The sequence below is a fragment of the Nothobranchius furzeri genome, chromosome 17, assembly GCF_043380555.1.
Source record: "Nothobranchius furzeri strain GRZ-AD chromosome 17, NfurGRZ-RIMD1, whole genome shotgun sequence".
Taxonomy (NCBI): Eukaryota; Metazoa; Chordata; class Actinopteri; order Cyprinodontiformes; family Nothobranchiidae; genus Nothobranchius; species Nothobranchius furzeri.
Window position 1 is genome coordinate 22704183 of NC_091757.1, and position 16947 is coordinate 22721129.

At 42.0% G+C, this 16947-nt stretch overlaps 1 protein-coding gene across 3 annotated transcripts in view; it reads left to right on the forward strand.

The window, feature by feature from the left end:
* LOC107373571 (arrestin domain-containing protein 1) overlaps positions 1-16947 on the forward strand; it is a 44722-nt gene that overhangs the window by 16194 nt on the left and 11581 nt on the right. The window contains exons 2-3 of one of the 3 annotated variants that reach the window (XM_015941698.3): positions 9856-9966; positions 10214-10264. The exons of 1 other annotated variant lie outside the window; for it this stretch is intronic. In XM_015941698.3, coding sequence (XP_015797184.3) covers positions 9856-9966; positions 10214-10264 — 162 coding nt within the window. The remainder of the gene's footprint in view (positions 1-9855; positions 9967-10213; positions 10265-16947) is intronic. One more of the 3 variants, XM_054734601.2, reaches the window with a different exon arrangement.

Here is a 16947-nt window from a genome sequence, read left to right on the forward strand (position 1 = left end):
CGGCTGCAGTTTTGTGTGTAGGGAGGGGCGGGCGCTCTATTTGACTGGCCAATCACAGAGCGTGAAGACATTCAGTTACCCAATGAGGATTTTCCTTCAGCCCGATTACAGATATTTACGAGTTTTACTCGTTTCATGCTCGTACTCATCAAAAATGCTTTATCCGTACCGGATCCCGTCTGAAACGAGTATCCGGCTCATCCCTAGTTTCAACCATTGGTCTAAACACAGCAAACACATTACCATACTCCAGAGTCTGATACCCGGAGGGCTGGGGTAAACGATTATTTTTAAAACGATTATTCTGACGATTATTTTATCGAATATTCGACTATTCTAATGACTATTTAGAAAATTAATCTAATGATTATTTTTCTATTGCACAATTAACAAAAACCAGAAAATCTCAAATAATTCCTCAAAAAAATTGATGAATTGTTACTGTAAGAGAATAAACACTACAGGCCTTCCATTTTGTATAACACTGCTTTTATTGTGTTGGTTGGTTATGTTCTGGTGACGCGTAGAACTTGGGAGTGCAGGCTGCTGCCTGAGAGGTGGTTGGAGACGGAGTGTCTCCATGCTGCTTTGTTTTGGTCACTTATGTGCCTGAGGCGAGTGGTGTTATGACTCTTCCTGGGGAGTTTGGCTCGTGTGCAAAAAGGAAGGGACAAAAACGGGATTTAAAAGTTAAAATGATAAACAGGTTTATTTACAAAAACAAAAAACCATAAATCTTTCCATCCACAGGTTGGGAATAATAAAACTAATTCTGCCTGTGGGGAATTAAAACAAAAGTACTAATAAGTAGGGATGTCCCTCTGGGCAAAGATTACAGGGTTCTGGACCAAAATTAAATGGTAAATGGTAAATGGCCTGTATTTGATATAGCGCCTTCTAGAGTCCTGGAACCCCCCAAGGCGCTTTACAACACAATCAGTCATTCACCCATTCACACACACATTCACACACTGGTGGGGATGAGCTACGATGTAGCCACAGCTGCCCTGGGGCGCACTGACAGAGGCGAGGCTGCCGAGCACTGGCGCCACCGGTCCCTCCGACCACCACCAGCAGGCAACGTGGGTTAAGTGTCTTGCCCAAGGACACAACGACAGCGACAGACTGAGCGGGTCTCGAACCTGCGACCTTCCGATTGCGAGGCGAGCACTTAACTCCTGTGCCACCGTCGCCCCATTAGGATCTCCAAAGGTCCAAACTCTAAACTGGGCGGTTAAACCAAACTCAAGGTGATATTTTAAACTAAACCGAAAACCCACAACACTCTAAATGGAATAAAAGGGAGATCTGCACCACAAAAAAGATGAACTGTAAACCAAAACGTAACAGCTTATCCCAACGCAAGAAGCTGTTAGCGAAGATGCTAACAGTAGCTTTACCAATGTTAAGTTCAAGTTACCAAGTTTAAATAAACCACCCAGCAAACAGACCAGCACGGAGGAGAGACTGCTACCACCAAAACAGCTCTCCTAATGTCTGAAAGAAGCTCCCTTATGAAGGGAGAAACGCTCCCAGTGATTTTCTACATCTGCGGTAGAGACGGAGCAGCGCATCTGACCCCGGAAGTTGTCGTCCGTTGCCGGGAGACGAAGGCGGGCAAAACAGGAAAGGAATCTAGTAGCGGACGGACATTGTTCAGGGTCTTCGGTATTTGGCGGAGATGTTAGTGAAGGCGGAGAAGAGGGCAAACTAGAGGAAAAACATGCAGATTCCACCTCCATTTACAAACTCCTGGGGATGCAACAAGTGGACGCGGTGCGTCTACCACCGGATCTGACGTTGACGAATTTTTAGAATCAAGCCGTCGACGTCATCGAGTCTTCGCTACAGCCCTAACCCGGATGTGGGATGGAAAGCCCCTCCCTCTTACCTGAACAGAATCAATAAATGAGTTACACCTAAATGTATTAGAAACTTTCATATTTAAACAGCAGTAAAGTAAGTGGACCGCCGGAGTCAGCCACACCTGGAGAAACTATTTTTGTGTTTTTTAATTGACACAATGGTAAAATGGTAACTGGCACATTTGACATGAAGTGGGCGGAGCATAAAACTAGAAAGTGTAAGTTCCTTTAAGCCTAGACTTTATCACTACCTTCCCTAGCTCTCCAAATGTATGAGGTGACCAGCTTGTGAAGGGAATGAGAATCAGTCTGAAACAATGAGATGTAATTTAGACACTGACTAAATTGTGGGAAGGAAATTTGTCCTGCTCTAAAATGAATGGCCCCGTGTGAGCCAATAAGATATAAAACTTTGTAGCCAAAGTCGTACATTTCAATTCAGAGTGACTCCAACTGAGCTTTCACTAATTTTCTGCATGTGTGTGTTTTCTTCTAGCTCCCAACAGTTGCAGTCTGGTGAAACAATGGACTTTGATATTACTTAAAGGGGATGATTTGTTGTTATAACCATTAGTGGTTGCTTCAGGCTTCAAGGTGTGTTCAAAGGGGACAGCATTGCTAGCAGTCATGAGCTAAAGCTAAAGTGTTTTTTAGAATCAAGCAACTGGACTGGTTCTGCAAATGTAGCAAGGAGGAAAATAAATGTGTAGCAAGTTCAGAACTGGGACAGACATCCAGACAGTCCACCTCATCTGTGTGATGTATCTTCACTAAGTCCTGCAGATCCTTTAGGATTCATCCTGCCGGTGCACGTAAGCAGACAGAGCAATCAAACTCTGCCCTGAAAGGTGACGTGAAACCAAACCACATTGATGACACTGCAACCTTCTTAGTGGCCTAGTGGTAGAGTGTCCACCCTGGGACTGGGAGATCACATCCTAGTTGGTTCATACCAAAGACTTTAAAAATGGGACCCAATGCCTCCCTGCTTGACACTCAGCTTTAAGAAGTGGATTGGGGGGTTAAACCACCTAATAGTTCCTGAGACCAGCTCACTGCTCCCCATGGGGATGGGTCAAATTTAGAGATGTGATTTCACCGGTGTGTGATGACTTAAGCCTAACTTATACTTCTTCAGCTCCACGAGGGAGAGACGCACACACGGACAGAGACGTTTTGCTCTCAGACTTCTCCGTCTCCTGGGGAGTGTTGCAAGGCAAATCCCCGCCAGGATAACAGAGGGCGTAGCGCTGTTCTGTTCAAATTTCAAGTTTAAATGTTAGTCAACTAACTGTAGCTATCGGGCTGATATCTGAAATGTTTTTAATATCCAAAGCAGTTAGCTATGGTTGGTTAGTTGCTTATTAGTTGCAGGTAGTAACTCGCGTACATATTTAATTTAACAAATACACAATTAAAAAAATAAAAAGCTTGTTATATATTTATATTGAAACTTATACGTATAAAATATAACATTATCTCCCGTGTCACGTGACGTTACGTGACCACCGCCATGTCCACCATGGTGTCCACCAAGGAAGGACGGTGTCCTCGTAAGCAAGGTGCCTGGCCTTGTAAGACGTCGCCTTGCGAGGCCAGGCACCTTGGCATTGAGAAACACGTTCTCCGTCTTGTTGAGGGTTACAGTAAAAGCCTGCTAGAGAGCCCTTGAAATAACGAATAATGGTGTTGCGTGCATCCGTCCCGACGCAGATGGAGAAGTATAAATTCAGCTTTAGGGACTTTAAAACATCATGTTTCAGCTTCTGAGACATTTGGTCTGAATTTGCTGTACACAGATAATTTCATCAGTTAGGTTAATACATCAAAAGTGAGGCAAAGCTGTCTTTTCATTACCCACATAAACACAATTAGAGGTTGACTTTTATGGGTTTTTGTATTGCTGATACTGATGCTGATATGTAGGTCATGGCCAGCTAATGGCCGATATGTGCTGCTGATTTTCAGGGCCGGAGTCTAGATGTTTTCCACCTTATTTTCATGCTAAAATGCAACTAATATCACCAGTTGATGCACAAACTTTCTGAAGCTGAATCGGGTTTTGAACTCAGACGATAACCAACTGTTAAATCTCAAAGTTGCGCTCAGTGTTAAAATCAGAGATCTAACTAAAGTTAATTTCCTGACCAAGTATTAAATATTTTAAAAGAAATTTTAGTTCAAAATGGGGCTGGGCGATATGGCCTAAAATCAATATCACCATATAGTGAGGATTTCACCTTGATAATGATAAATGGACGATAACTAGGCATGCACAGAAACTAAAGTTGTCCACTAGATGGGGCTGTCACATTTTTACGTGACTCAAGGTGGTACAGCTTCTAAAGGGACATGAAACTAGCTCGTTTTCTCTTTCTAAACAACCGAACCGGAACTCTCCACACAACCGGCCAAGATTACCCCCTTCAGCATAAAAGTCCAACCATAACAAATCGTCACCTGTTACACTATTGTTAAACAATGCAGAGTATGAAATATATTGCCTATATTTGCGCACTTATACTAACCATAATCGTAGTTTGAAATGAATTTAAATATCATGAAACGTTTTAAATTTATTTTGAAAAGCCGCTGGCTTCTTCCTGTCTAGCTGCGTTGTTTCCGGTGAGCTTCTCATGAGAGACAGTCTGAAGTAGAGGAGAAAAGTCTGTGTTCCACCTTACTGACAGTCTCCCATTTTGAGTTTAATATTTGTATAAACTGGATAAAACAGGAGGCGGGGCTTAAACGCAGGTTCGGGTTCGGAGAGCATAGAGTATGTTCACGTCAAACCAGTAACAGAAAATGGAAGGGCAGGGTAGGGCTGCAACTAACGATTATTTTAATAATCGATTAATCTGTCGATTATTTTTTCGATTAATCGGTTTGTTATTGTTTAGCTATTTAACCTATACAAGTGATGGATGCATTTCAGTTAAGGAAAAAAACATAAGAGAATTGTGCAGTTGACTGCAATCTATTTTATTGCACATGAACACAGTCAGCAGTATAAAATGAGCTAAACAGTGCAAAATATCAGTCCAGAATAATTTTTTAGCATTAGCTGGAAGCCTGCTCCTTCCACCATGGATAGGTGCCTCATGTCTTTTACCAGCATGTTTAGAATAGAGTTTGTAAGTGGTATGAATTGCTGTGGGGTGAGTGTCTTGTTCCCCATGTAGTTGTTCATCGTTGCTTGCTTTTTTTCTGCATAAGAAACACAAATAGACTGAAATAAGTACACATATAAAATAAAGCAGCACACACACTACAACACTAAATCAATATTATATTATTTGAATTAATTAACAATATACAGTGATCATTTATTTTGAGGGTTACGTTCTACAAAATAGCCCGCAACAGGAGATATTCAGAAAAGTCTAATTTTTTTACTATTAAAAAGCTCTGAGTAAGAAGCTCATGAGGTTTTTACTTTGAGTCGGGAGTGTTTAAATTAGCTAGAGAAATGTGAAAAATGTTTATTTTGTGTAATACTGTTTAAGAAACATGACAAAAATGTGTTGTGAGGCGTTTTACAGCGTTAGATAGTAAAACAGCCTTTTAATAGTAAAAAAGTGACTTTTTCTGAATTTCTCCTGTATTTAAAAATTGAAAGCGTACAACTATGCCGCGTTATATTCACCTGGACACAGCTCGTCTGTATATTTTTCACCGCGGAGTTGTCCTTCTTTGAATGAGGAACATAGTTATGGGTTTGTGCCGTTTTTCTCTTAACGAGAACATTCTTATAAACAGACGTGCTGAATTTGGCAAGCGCATGATTCACAACACGGAGGAGATTCACGATTGCATTTAGTCAATCAGAAGTAGAACACCGTAGACTGACGCGGCAAATAAACATGTTTAACATCCACTATAACGAACTCAGCTAAAACACTAAGTCCAGCTTGTGTATTTTCTGTTACTTACCGGGCTGGCTCTTCCAAATGATGGCTCACTTGACCGCGGTGCTCTTCCTCTGCTGCATCAGCCCCCACATGTTTTCGTCTCAAATGTTCACTTAGGGACGTCGTGCTTCCGTGCCATGCTAGATGGTTTTTGCATATTTTGCAGGTCACCCGTCTTTTCAAGGCATCTAGAGTGAAGTGCTCCCATACTCGTGAGGTTTTTGTCCGGGGTTTCTCTTCAGTTTTGTCGCTTCTATTTTTCTTCCGTATTTCCTCTTGTTCCGCCATCTCTCACAGCAAGATGAGCGTCAGTAACGTGATACGTCATGAAAACCGAGGGCACTCATTGGCTCATTTCTTCTTCTACGGCTCCACTGGTAGATCAGTGGCTCATTACTGCCACACACTGGCGGCAAATTTAACAGCTTGTAACCGATGTCAGATTGTGGTAAAAATAGACTTTATGCGGTAAAATATGATTATTAAACAACTAATCGATGACTAAAAAAGTTGTTAACTATTTTAATAATCGATTATAATCGATTAAATCGATTAGTTGTTTCAGCTCTAGGGCAGGGTGAGCACAGACGTTCAATAACTGTATTAAAAACGATGGAGAACAGATAGATGAGCGGAGAAAATATCTTATTTTGAAATATTGGACGTGTAGTAACATTTCAGGAGCAAATAAGAAGGGGGCACCCCCGATATGGAGTGGGCGTTCCCGTTTACAAACAAAAATACCCATTTTAGAGGGTGGCTTGATGATATTGAACCTACACGCATCTTTTCATTTCATTTATTGCCCAGCCCTAGTTCTAAACAATTCTTAAAACACTTGTTGTGGAGATGTTATTCAGGAACATAAAATACATTCAAATTCAGCTTAGCTGGCTGCCTGGGATGTGCCTGACCTTATATCAGCTTTACTAAGGAGCAGTGTTGGGAGCGTTACTTTTAAAAAGTAATTCGTTTTAGTTACTGATTACTTTGTCAAAAAATTTACTCCATTACTTACCAAGTTACAAGATTCTAAAAGTAACTATAGTTACCCAAAAAAAAACAAATATATATATATTTTTTTTAATTAAAGAATGCAAGAAAAATGGGTTCCCGCCTTAATTAAACTTAATTAATTCACTATGAGTTACTACACTAGTGAAATATGAATGACTAATGACTGGAACATAATAAAATGTTTTTATAAAACTGAATAATTAAATAAATGGACACTTAACAGGAGGAATTACAAACAGGAACATCACACTAATCTAGACTATTAAAATGTGACGGTGTGATATCTAACAAGACCCCAGTCAGCTAATAGAAACACCTGTAAAGGTTCCTGAGCCTTTAGATGGTCTCTCAGTCTAGTTTAATTACTGAAATAAATGTCATTTTGTACAGTATTCTAATTTTCCCAGCTTCACATAACTGTGTGTTTTTAGCAGCATTTCTGTTGCTGCTAATCTAGTAACGGTTAAATAAATAAATAAAATCCTTTAAAATGACACTAGAAGAGGCACAAGCCTGATGGAGGACTTACATTTACTAACTTGGGTCAGACCCAACCACAGAAGAGCTGAAGCTGGGTGGTGAACACACACAGGTAGTTCTAATAACACCTGAGCTCCATGACGTCTGAGACTGATGCATCAGTGTTACAGCGGGACTAAAGACATGATCAGAAACAGGTTACAGCTGGATCATCTAGGAAGGTAGAAGATCAGGACGTCTGAGCGGTGGACAGGTGAGCGGACCTTCAGGACGTCCCGCTGTCACGCTAAGAAGGGCACGGCTGCAGATGTAGATATTCATCACGTCTTCCTCGTTCTTCACGGCGGTGATGCTCTTGGATGAAAACATCCACCTCTTTAGCTCCCGATCAGCTGATGACAGCTTCAACATACAGCGCTGCTGAATTGGTAACGCACGCATTTCCTTATCAGTAACAGGAACGGCGTTATTATGATAAAAGAAGATGGTAATTAATTAGATTACTTGTTACTGAAAAACTTATTTTTTTTTAGTAACGCTGTTATTTTAAATGGCGTTATTCCCATCGCTGCTAAGGAGGTAAATTGGCCTAATTTATCTGTTCTACCTCTAAACACAATACAGTGTCATATGTACCAGGGTTAAAAAATAAACTAGATAAAGGAGCATCACCATGTTCAGAGTCCTTCCTGCTGCAGGTTTCTTCTCTGTGTTCTATTAATCGTACTAGGAAAAGCTGCAAGGCAAGGCAAGGTAGCTTTATTTGTATGGCACGTGTCATACACATGGCCAATTCAGTGTGCTTTCCATTAGTAAGTACATTAAAACCAACATGACAGAAAATACAGTTTAAAATGAAAAAGAAACAAAGTTAAAGGGTGAGCAAATGCAGTGTGTGCTGCATAATAACATTCATTCAAAGGCTGACCGCTCCCTCGGGATCTCAGAGCCCTGCTGAGTGATTTATAAACTAGTAGAAGCACTTTGACCTCAGTGCTGTAGTTTAACCAGTGTAGATATGTAGGAACAGGAGTGATGTGCTCGGTTCTCTTGGTTCTTGTTTAGACTCTAGCAGCAGCGTTCTGAATAAGCTGCAGTTGTTTTGGGAAGATCAGTTTGAAGACCATTGCAATAATCCAGCCTGCTGGAGATGAACGCATGAATGTGTGCACCTACTGTAGATGGCTCGCTCCTGTAGCATGCAGCGACCCACGGCAGCTCGCCTCCTACGGTACCATCTAGACGCGCGACGGAGCGCTTCACACCGCTTCCGTGATTCCTTTAACCATTGAGCTTCATCATCCAGGTCTCTTACGCGTCTCCGTGTGCGCAGAGTTATGCTTGACACAAGTCTGATCTGTGAGAATTCTATCTCTTCGTCTGCCATGTTTGACTGAATGGCTTTGTTTGGGTAAATGACGCATGCACGCCCGCCGCACCATGTTTACGCAATATCTGGGTACAGCCCCCCCCCCCCCCCCGCAGACATCTGGAACTTGTCCCTGCTGTGTGAAGGCAGCCGAAAGGACAAGTTCAGGTACAAAAGTGGTGTGTATGCAAACACAGTTCTGGTTAAAACCGGACTGAATTGTCCGCACATATTCCGGAATGTCAATCTGAAAAGGGTTTAGGTGATGTAGATCTGGATGTCATCTGCATAACTATGATAGGTAATGTTTTTGTTACTGGGGCACTCTGTTAGCTTGTTTTGACTAAATATTAATTAAATTGAATGGAAATTTTAACGGTATTCAGTGGTTTTTTATTTTAAAAATGAAAGTGATGGGATAAATGGATCATGTTACCTCTGGCTGCGAGCAAATGCTCCCTCCTCAGAGTGCTTTCAAACTCAGCAACCATTCATTTCATTTTCTACTCAAACCCGTAAAAGAAAGAAACCCAGAAGCATTTGTTCAGAAAAAAAACATTTTAGCACAACAGTGGGAAACAAAGCGGCTTCCTTTTAGCCCTGTAACCATGTTTAAAACCAGCTGTTTATACGTCGCCCCTAGCCCTACAAACCCAAAATTAAACAAAAGGAAAAATCTAAATTTATCTTCCAGCAAACATATGTATGTGTTGCTCTTCTATAAACAATCTGTGTTTTGGACTTCTGTGTTCGCAGCTCAGTCCGTGCATCATGACGAATCACGCACAAATAAATCGCCCGTCGTCTGTTTTTGGGGCTGACGATTGGCGGTGGGAAAAATTCTACAAATCGCCCGACCCTAGCCTGAATGGGTATTTAAGGGAATGTCGTTTAATACATAGTCAGTGCAGTCAATGCTGTGGTGTTGTCTAAAGCCTGACTGGAAACCATCTAGCAGGTTGTTTGTCTCTAAACAGCTGTTCAGCTGGATCATAGCAGCATTTTCAGCCGTTTGTAACAACTGTAAGAACTCAAAGCTGTTGAAGGTTTGTGACATAAGTAAAATCGCTGACATTAGCAGTAGCTGTTTATTTCTGACACACTGGGGAGTTTCTCAGGCTCTTTTCTTTATCAGGTCAAGTTGTCAGACGGGTCTGGTGAGACTTGACCGTTGAGCATTGATGCTTCATCTGAGTCAAACTCTTGTTTACAGCCATCAAAGTGAGCTGCAATGGTTTCTGTGGCATCACCAGTAAGATGAACGACACGGCGTGGGCGATGGAGGAGCAGTACTTCAACAACACTGTCTCTGTTGCAGACAAAGGTACGCCACTCAACAGATGACACAACCGTCTGAAGTTCAACCAAACACGGACCTACACATGAGATGGCTCACTACAATGTAAACACGTTAGCATGTAATATGTACGGTGCGGTGGGAATGTAACGTCTCTAAAGCAGAGGCTGGATTTCCCCTGCAGCCCTGAGGCGGCTGTGCGGAACCAAAACAGAAGGCCGATTGTTTCCGACTCCACTGACAGATTTTATCTGTGCTCTTTGTGTCTGAATAGGAACACTGAAACAGGGGGAGCACACATTTCCCTTCAAGTTTCTCATCCCAGGTAAGAGCACAGGCATCTGGATTCCCTCCTGTGTTGGTGGGATTTTCTCATGTTTCTGCATGTCGTCTGTCCTCCTGGCATCAGTTTCAGGACTTTAATCCAAACGTTTTCTGGCATGTCCTGCTCTGATTTTCCCAAAGTAGTTAGTGGAAGGTTTATGAAGCATTTAATGTGCAAATGTCTTAATCACTAGCGTAAAAACTCCTGTAAAGGGTTCCTATTTGAACTAGGGCAGCACAATATGATAACGTGATAACGGTGATGAATGTTGCAATGATGATATGACTTTGTCTTTCACCTCTGTGTATAAATACTTCTTACACACCACAACCATTTCATTTGAAATTTCAAAATCAGCATGAGCTGTTTCGATATTTTAATAATAATCATTTAAATATGTTGGAGCTATTTAAAGCAGGACGGCACTTCTGAACATTTCCAGAGCTAAACAGATGTGTTTACTCCCATAGCCATTAGTGACTGCACCCTGACCCAGCTCTTTAGTTCAGTGGCTCTCGGCTTGATGTATTCTTTAGCAGTGTAGCCTTAGCCAAATAACCGGTGTTGTGATTTGAAGTTGTATATTTATATACTGCAATTAAATAATTTAATTACCTGATTTTGTATATTTATACAATCTAAGTAATCAATCAGAAGTGGTTGTTTTTATCATCAGGGAGTTTACTTAAACACTCTGTATTGACTGAGAGACAAGAAAGAGAGAGTTGGGATCGTTTAAGAATCTTTAATTTCTATAATTATAAATTCTGACAATCTACCAGGACTATCTCAATGATGAATGCATATGGATTTGGATGTTTCGTGCTGGTGTGTGTGTGTGTTTTGTTCAGAATCTCTAGGCTGAGTAGCGGATCTGGTTGTTATGACTAGGCTACCACGAGGCTTCGATTGCTGATGACATGAGCCGCCATTTTGTGCCGTGACCACGTACCGTAGGGAGTCTCCCGTGTAGATCAGGAGTTGCCAGGTCCTCGGACCTTCATGGGTACTGGAGCTGGTTGAAACAGCGGTCGCAGCACACAACGCCCGTCTGAGGATAACTCCGGTCGTAGTCGGCAGGCGTCAGCAAGTTCACTCTTATTTTGAAGGAACATTGTCTCGTTGGTATAAACGACGGAAAATCTCCAGCTTGACAGATTTCAGCTCAAAGTAGGAAGTCCAGCTGGCCAGTCTGAACTTCTTAATGATGACGATGGAAATCCTTAGGAACTCGGATGTCCTGGAGCTGAGTTCAACATGTAACTGCTGAAAGTGGAACGTAACGTGGAACTGACTTAAAATGGCGTTGCCTTCTTTTTATATCTCCCAGTTGTTTAAGAATCTTAGTAAACCGGATTGGACGACTTTCATAAACAAACCAGATTCTGCCCTACCACAGACGAAAGTTCTGATTGGTTGAAAACAATGTGTCATGCGTTTCCATGGTAATGCATATCAGTGTGTCTGGTGCAGTCCTGTTTATTCATTTAAACACTGAACTCATGACATCTTTATTTCACAGATCATTCACCTGATTATTAATGATCAACAAATGCTTTGATTAGCTTATCACAAATAAAGTACTTTGATTAATCCATGAAAAGCGTTCTTCTTCTGTTCTTCTGTCTCTTCTCCTGGAATGTAAGCATGCTGAACCAAGCGTCCGACCTTGGCGGTGTTACTGTGTGAAGGGGCAGCTGTTAAGGGCAGACCATTATAAACTTCATAACGCTACACCTGCTAGTGCCTCCGTTGCTTCCTCATTCCACCTTGATGGTTTCTCATGAGTTCCATCCACAAACCTATGATGGAGGACATCTGGTGGGTTGTCATGCTCTTGCATGTCTTAACGTCAGAGACTTTGGGTTTGCTAGGCTTTCTGGAGCCTTGTAGATCTTTATGGTTGTGTTGGAGGTGACCACTGAGATCCGTTGTTTCCCCTGGTGGTGGCCACAAAGTACTCAGAATAGAATAGAATGAACTTTATTGTCCACAGTGGTGGACATTTTCCTTCGGCTCTCAAGAACTAAAAACATTCATGTATACAAACATTCATGACACTATGTGCTCTGGTTGGGTCTCATCGTTTACGTTGGTTAAGGATCAGTGGAGCACTTGGTACAAATTATTTCTTATATATATTTGGTGGCAAGAGGCACCCTAAAACGCCTTCCCGAGCTCAAGGGTTCAAATTGACGGACAAGAGGATGACTGCTGTCTGCTACAATGTTCCTTGCAGTGTTCCTCGCCCTTTCAGCAGCCAACTGGGAGATAGTTTTCTGGGGCCTGCCAACTATTTTGTCTGCCTATGGGACAAATCGCAGGAGTTTGGCCTGGATTTGCAGTTCACATGACCAGACCAGGCTGGGAGGTGTAGAGTCAAAATGCTCTCCGCAGATGCTTTATAAACGAGCTCTAGGGTGTGCTGACTGACACCTAGACTCTGAGCTTTCTCAAAAGATAGTCTCTGTGAGCACTTCTTATAGATGTAGTCAGTGTTTTTGGCAAAACTGAGCCGACAGTCTAAGAATGAGCCTAAGTATTTAAAGTGTTCCACGTGTTCAACAGACCGGTTAGAAAGTGAAACTGGTTCCACTGTAAAGTCTTGTTTCAGAGATATAATGAGCTCCTTGGTCTTGGCTACTTGATCTCCAACTCACTCTGAACACACCAATACTCCAAGGCCTGGGTATGTGATAAAAACAATGCTTCTCCCCTAGAGTCTTGTTTTTCCATTAATCTCACCAAAGCCATGTCATCAGCATACTTGATTTACATAAAAATTGGATTATTAATCACAAATTCAGTTGTAAAAACAAATCTGTGCATCCAGCAGAGCCAGCACAGCATCCCCAGTGCCTCTCTTTCTTGTGTATGCAAACTGGAGTGGGTCCAGCGCATCAGCACTGAGCTACTTAGGTGGTTGACAAGGACCCGTTCCATTGTCTTACAAAATACAGAGCTGAGGGCCACTGGCCTAAAATCATTAGGAGCAGTAGCACCCTGCTTTTTTGGAACTGCTCATTTTATTGACTTTCCAGGCTTTTGGTACCTCCCCCAAGTTTAGAAGGTACTGAAACGGCTGTGTGAAAACTCCCTTTAGTTGTTGAGCACAGTCTTCTAGCAGACAGGCTTTGAGGCCATCTGGCCCTGTGACCTTATTGGGTGTTAATTTAGAAAGACTTTTTGCAACATCATGTAGTAATTAAGTAATTTTATTTCTATAGCACTTATCACAGACATAGAATCACAACGTGCTTCACATAGAACAAAACAAAATAAAACAGTCATAAAATCATAATCTCAAAACGGAATCAGATTAACATCATAAAAAATAAAGTCATAAAATAATACTATTTCATAAACAGATGAAAGATTACAAACTTTAGTTAAAAATAAGAAAATAAAAGGTTTATGTAAAAGCAGCTTTAGATAAGAGTCTCCAGCTGTTTGTTTAAAGGTGTCCAGACTGTTAGCGCTGCGTAAGGATAAATGAGATCATTCCAGAGTCGGGGTGCAACAGTCTGGAAGGAGCGATCACCTTAACTTTTATATCTGGTCTTTGGAACTTCTAGAAGGTTCTGGTGTGTGGACCTGAGGACTCGGGTTGGTTCTAGTCAGGATTCTAAAATGAACTCTAAAGTTAACGGGTAACCAGTGCAGAGACACCAGAATAGGAGTGATGGGAGCTCTTCTGTTTGCTCCAGTTAGGAGCCTCGCTGCAGAGTTCTGGACCAACTAAAGGCGGTCAAGGGCTTTTTTGTTAAAACATGTGAAGAGTGTGTTACAGTAATCTAGATGGGAGGAGATAAAGGCAAGGAGAACCATTTCAAGTTCATGTTTTGACACCAACCTTCGCAGTTTGTTTGTATTTAGAATTTATTTCTATTACAGCCTTTAAAAAATCAGCTTAAAAGTGAAAAAAAGCAAAAAACGGATTTTAATTTTTTACATTTATTACTGAACAGGAACTTCAAAATTACTGGGCAACTTTCATCTGTAATGCATCTATTCTTAAAAAAGTGTGAACCTTGGTATCTTTTTTAGCAGTTTTTAAGACCATTTATTTTTGTAAACTTTCAGACGTTTTTATTTGATGTGGTAGACCCTGAAGCAGTTTCTCTCCAGCTGCAGGCAGAGTCCTGCACACCTCACACTGCCATGGGGTGCTTCTCTTGCACACCGTGCACTGCTATACCAAAAACATTTGTTTTAGCAAAAGTAATTATTTATTGTAAAAAGGTAAATAATGCTGGAATGATGCTGAATCTTACAATTAGCAAATAGTTGAGGGTTGTTCAAATAAAAAAAATAAAAAAATAAAGACTGAACAAACGTTCATACCCTGGTTCACCGGAGATCTGTCCTTCTTCGTGGTCACTGTCTTCAGATATAAGCCTTCTGGGACACCTAACAGATCGTGTTGATTTTCTTTGAGGCATTTCCATAATTTCATGCTGGTTTTTATGCTGATTAGCTTCCCCGTTCCGTTATCCGCTTTCACCGCGACGCTGCGCTCCGTTTCAATCAGGCTGTACAGCAGGATTTCCCCTCGTAGCGATATTTTCCCTAACTCTGATTGCTTCATGCTATAGATCCTTGGAAAGCTGCTTTTATGTACTTTTAGGAACCGTTGGAATTTGTTGAATCTGATCAGACATTCAAAAGTTATAAAACGGAGCATTTTGGACGACTAACTCAGCACGTCTCTGAATCTGTGTTGTGATTCGTTGTGCTCAAGACAGGGAATCCCGGTGGCTACCGTAATGTATTGTATATGCACGAAAAGCCCCATTTTTAATCTTTTCAGCACTTTTGGAATTTTAATGATATCTTGAACGGTTTAGGAATTATGGTAATGAGAAGCATGTCCAGTCCCGTCTGCGGCCACAGGTTGGTAATAAGAATATTGTGGCATTAACAGAGGAGTGCCGGCGGTCAGGGCTAGGGCCCCCCAAAACAAGGGGGCCCCAGGCGGCCGCCTACCTATGCCTAATGGTAAAACCGCCTCTGCCCGCAGGCCCTCTCTTTGTGGCCCCCAAACCCTGCACGCACCCCCCACCCCGATGGCCGACCGGGAGGTGTAGGATGGATAGAGCTGAGGAAAATAATCAAATAATCAATACGTGAGATGCGGGCATAAACTATTCTGCATCATAGAAGAGGACGTCATCTGGTCTTGGGGAGGGGGCGGGGTCAGTGACGGCGGCTGCAGCGTGATCGTCTGTCTCTTTTATTTAGGGACACGGAGAAGTTAAAAGGAGAGAGAAATGGAAGATAGAAGTTCTTGTTCCACTTTATTATTTTGTTATATGATTATAAACTGATGTTAAATTCAGCTTAAAGAGAAACTGGGAGGAAGCTTTGGTTCATTTTAAGTTACAGGAGGTTTTGTTTCCTATCTGCTCCTCCAGAGACAGCATGGACATGAGGGTCACATGGTGAGGGTCCCACAGGACAGGTTAGTGCAGTCACACAGCCGAGCTGGAGGGGGACAGGTGTTGTCCTGCTTTTTATTGCAAGCTCATGTGTTATGTGCATTACAGCCAGCAATCCAAACAGCAGCAGCACCCCCCCCCCCCCACACACACACACACCCACCCCCACCACCACCACCATTATAATTGAGGACCCCTGTTTTAGACTAATCAGGGGAACCATGCTCTCAGGAGCAATGGGGTGATAAGAGACATTATGAAAATAATCAAGTATCTGTCCAAGAGGGTGTATGTACAGTAGAAACAACAGTGGACCCAAAATAGAGCCTTGGGGTACCCCAGAGAACAGATGAGTAGAATCTGACATGATTTGGTTTCTACAGACACTGTAACTTCTGTTAGAAAGGTACGATCTAAACCAGTCTAGACCAGTTCCAGAGATCCCCACCTGGTCACCAAGTCTGTTAATTAAGGTGTTATGATCAACAGAGTCAGAAGCTGCAGAAAGATCTAACAATACTAACACTGTGAACTCCCCGTTGTCTGCAGCCATCATGACGTCACTGGAAACTTTAAGCAGAGCTGTTTCTGCTGAACGCTTTTTACCAAAACCAGCCTGGAATTTATCAAAACTCGAGGTGTAACAGTACTCTACAATCGTGTTTGGTTCGGTTCAGTGTTTTGAAGAGTTTGGTTCGATTAATTTTCGGGTTATTATTATTTTTATTTAATATCTGAAGCGGCTCCTATAGTGAGCAAAACCAGGTGTCATCACAGGCTACTGATCTAGGGGGATGTCTTTAATTATTTCACAGGTTATTTGTGCAGTTATGAGTGTCACGCTCATACAGACAAGTGTTGTATTTGACTGCTCCTGTTTGTATTTCTGCAGCGAGCCTTAAAACTCACCTCACTCCGCCCAGAGTTCCTTCTTATTATATTATACTCTATTAAATAACGAGCTTCCTCCGCACCGTATTTTTGTTTTAGGATATGAACTTTACTACAATTGTCCCAGCGGAGATGTTCAGCAGACGTGTTTGTTTACACTTAAGCCGCTGCGTGTCTGCATACTGTGAGACAAGGGAGGGAGGGGCGACGCGACAACGCTCCATTCAGCGTCTCTACAGGACGGTAGCAGCAACTGCCAGCTGGTTTGATCCGCTCTGAAAGGCCTTGAACAGAATTTGCAGATCACGTTTTTTAAACGGAGATCGAGCGCGTGCAGCCATTGTGCGTTACTCA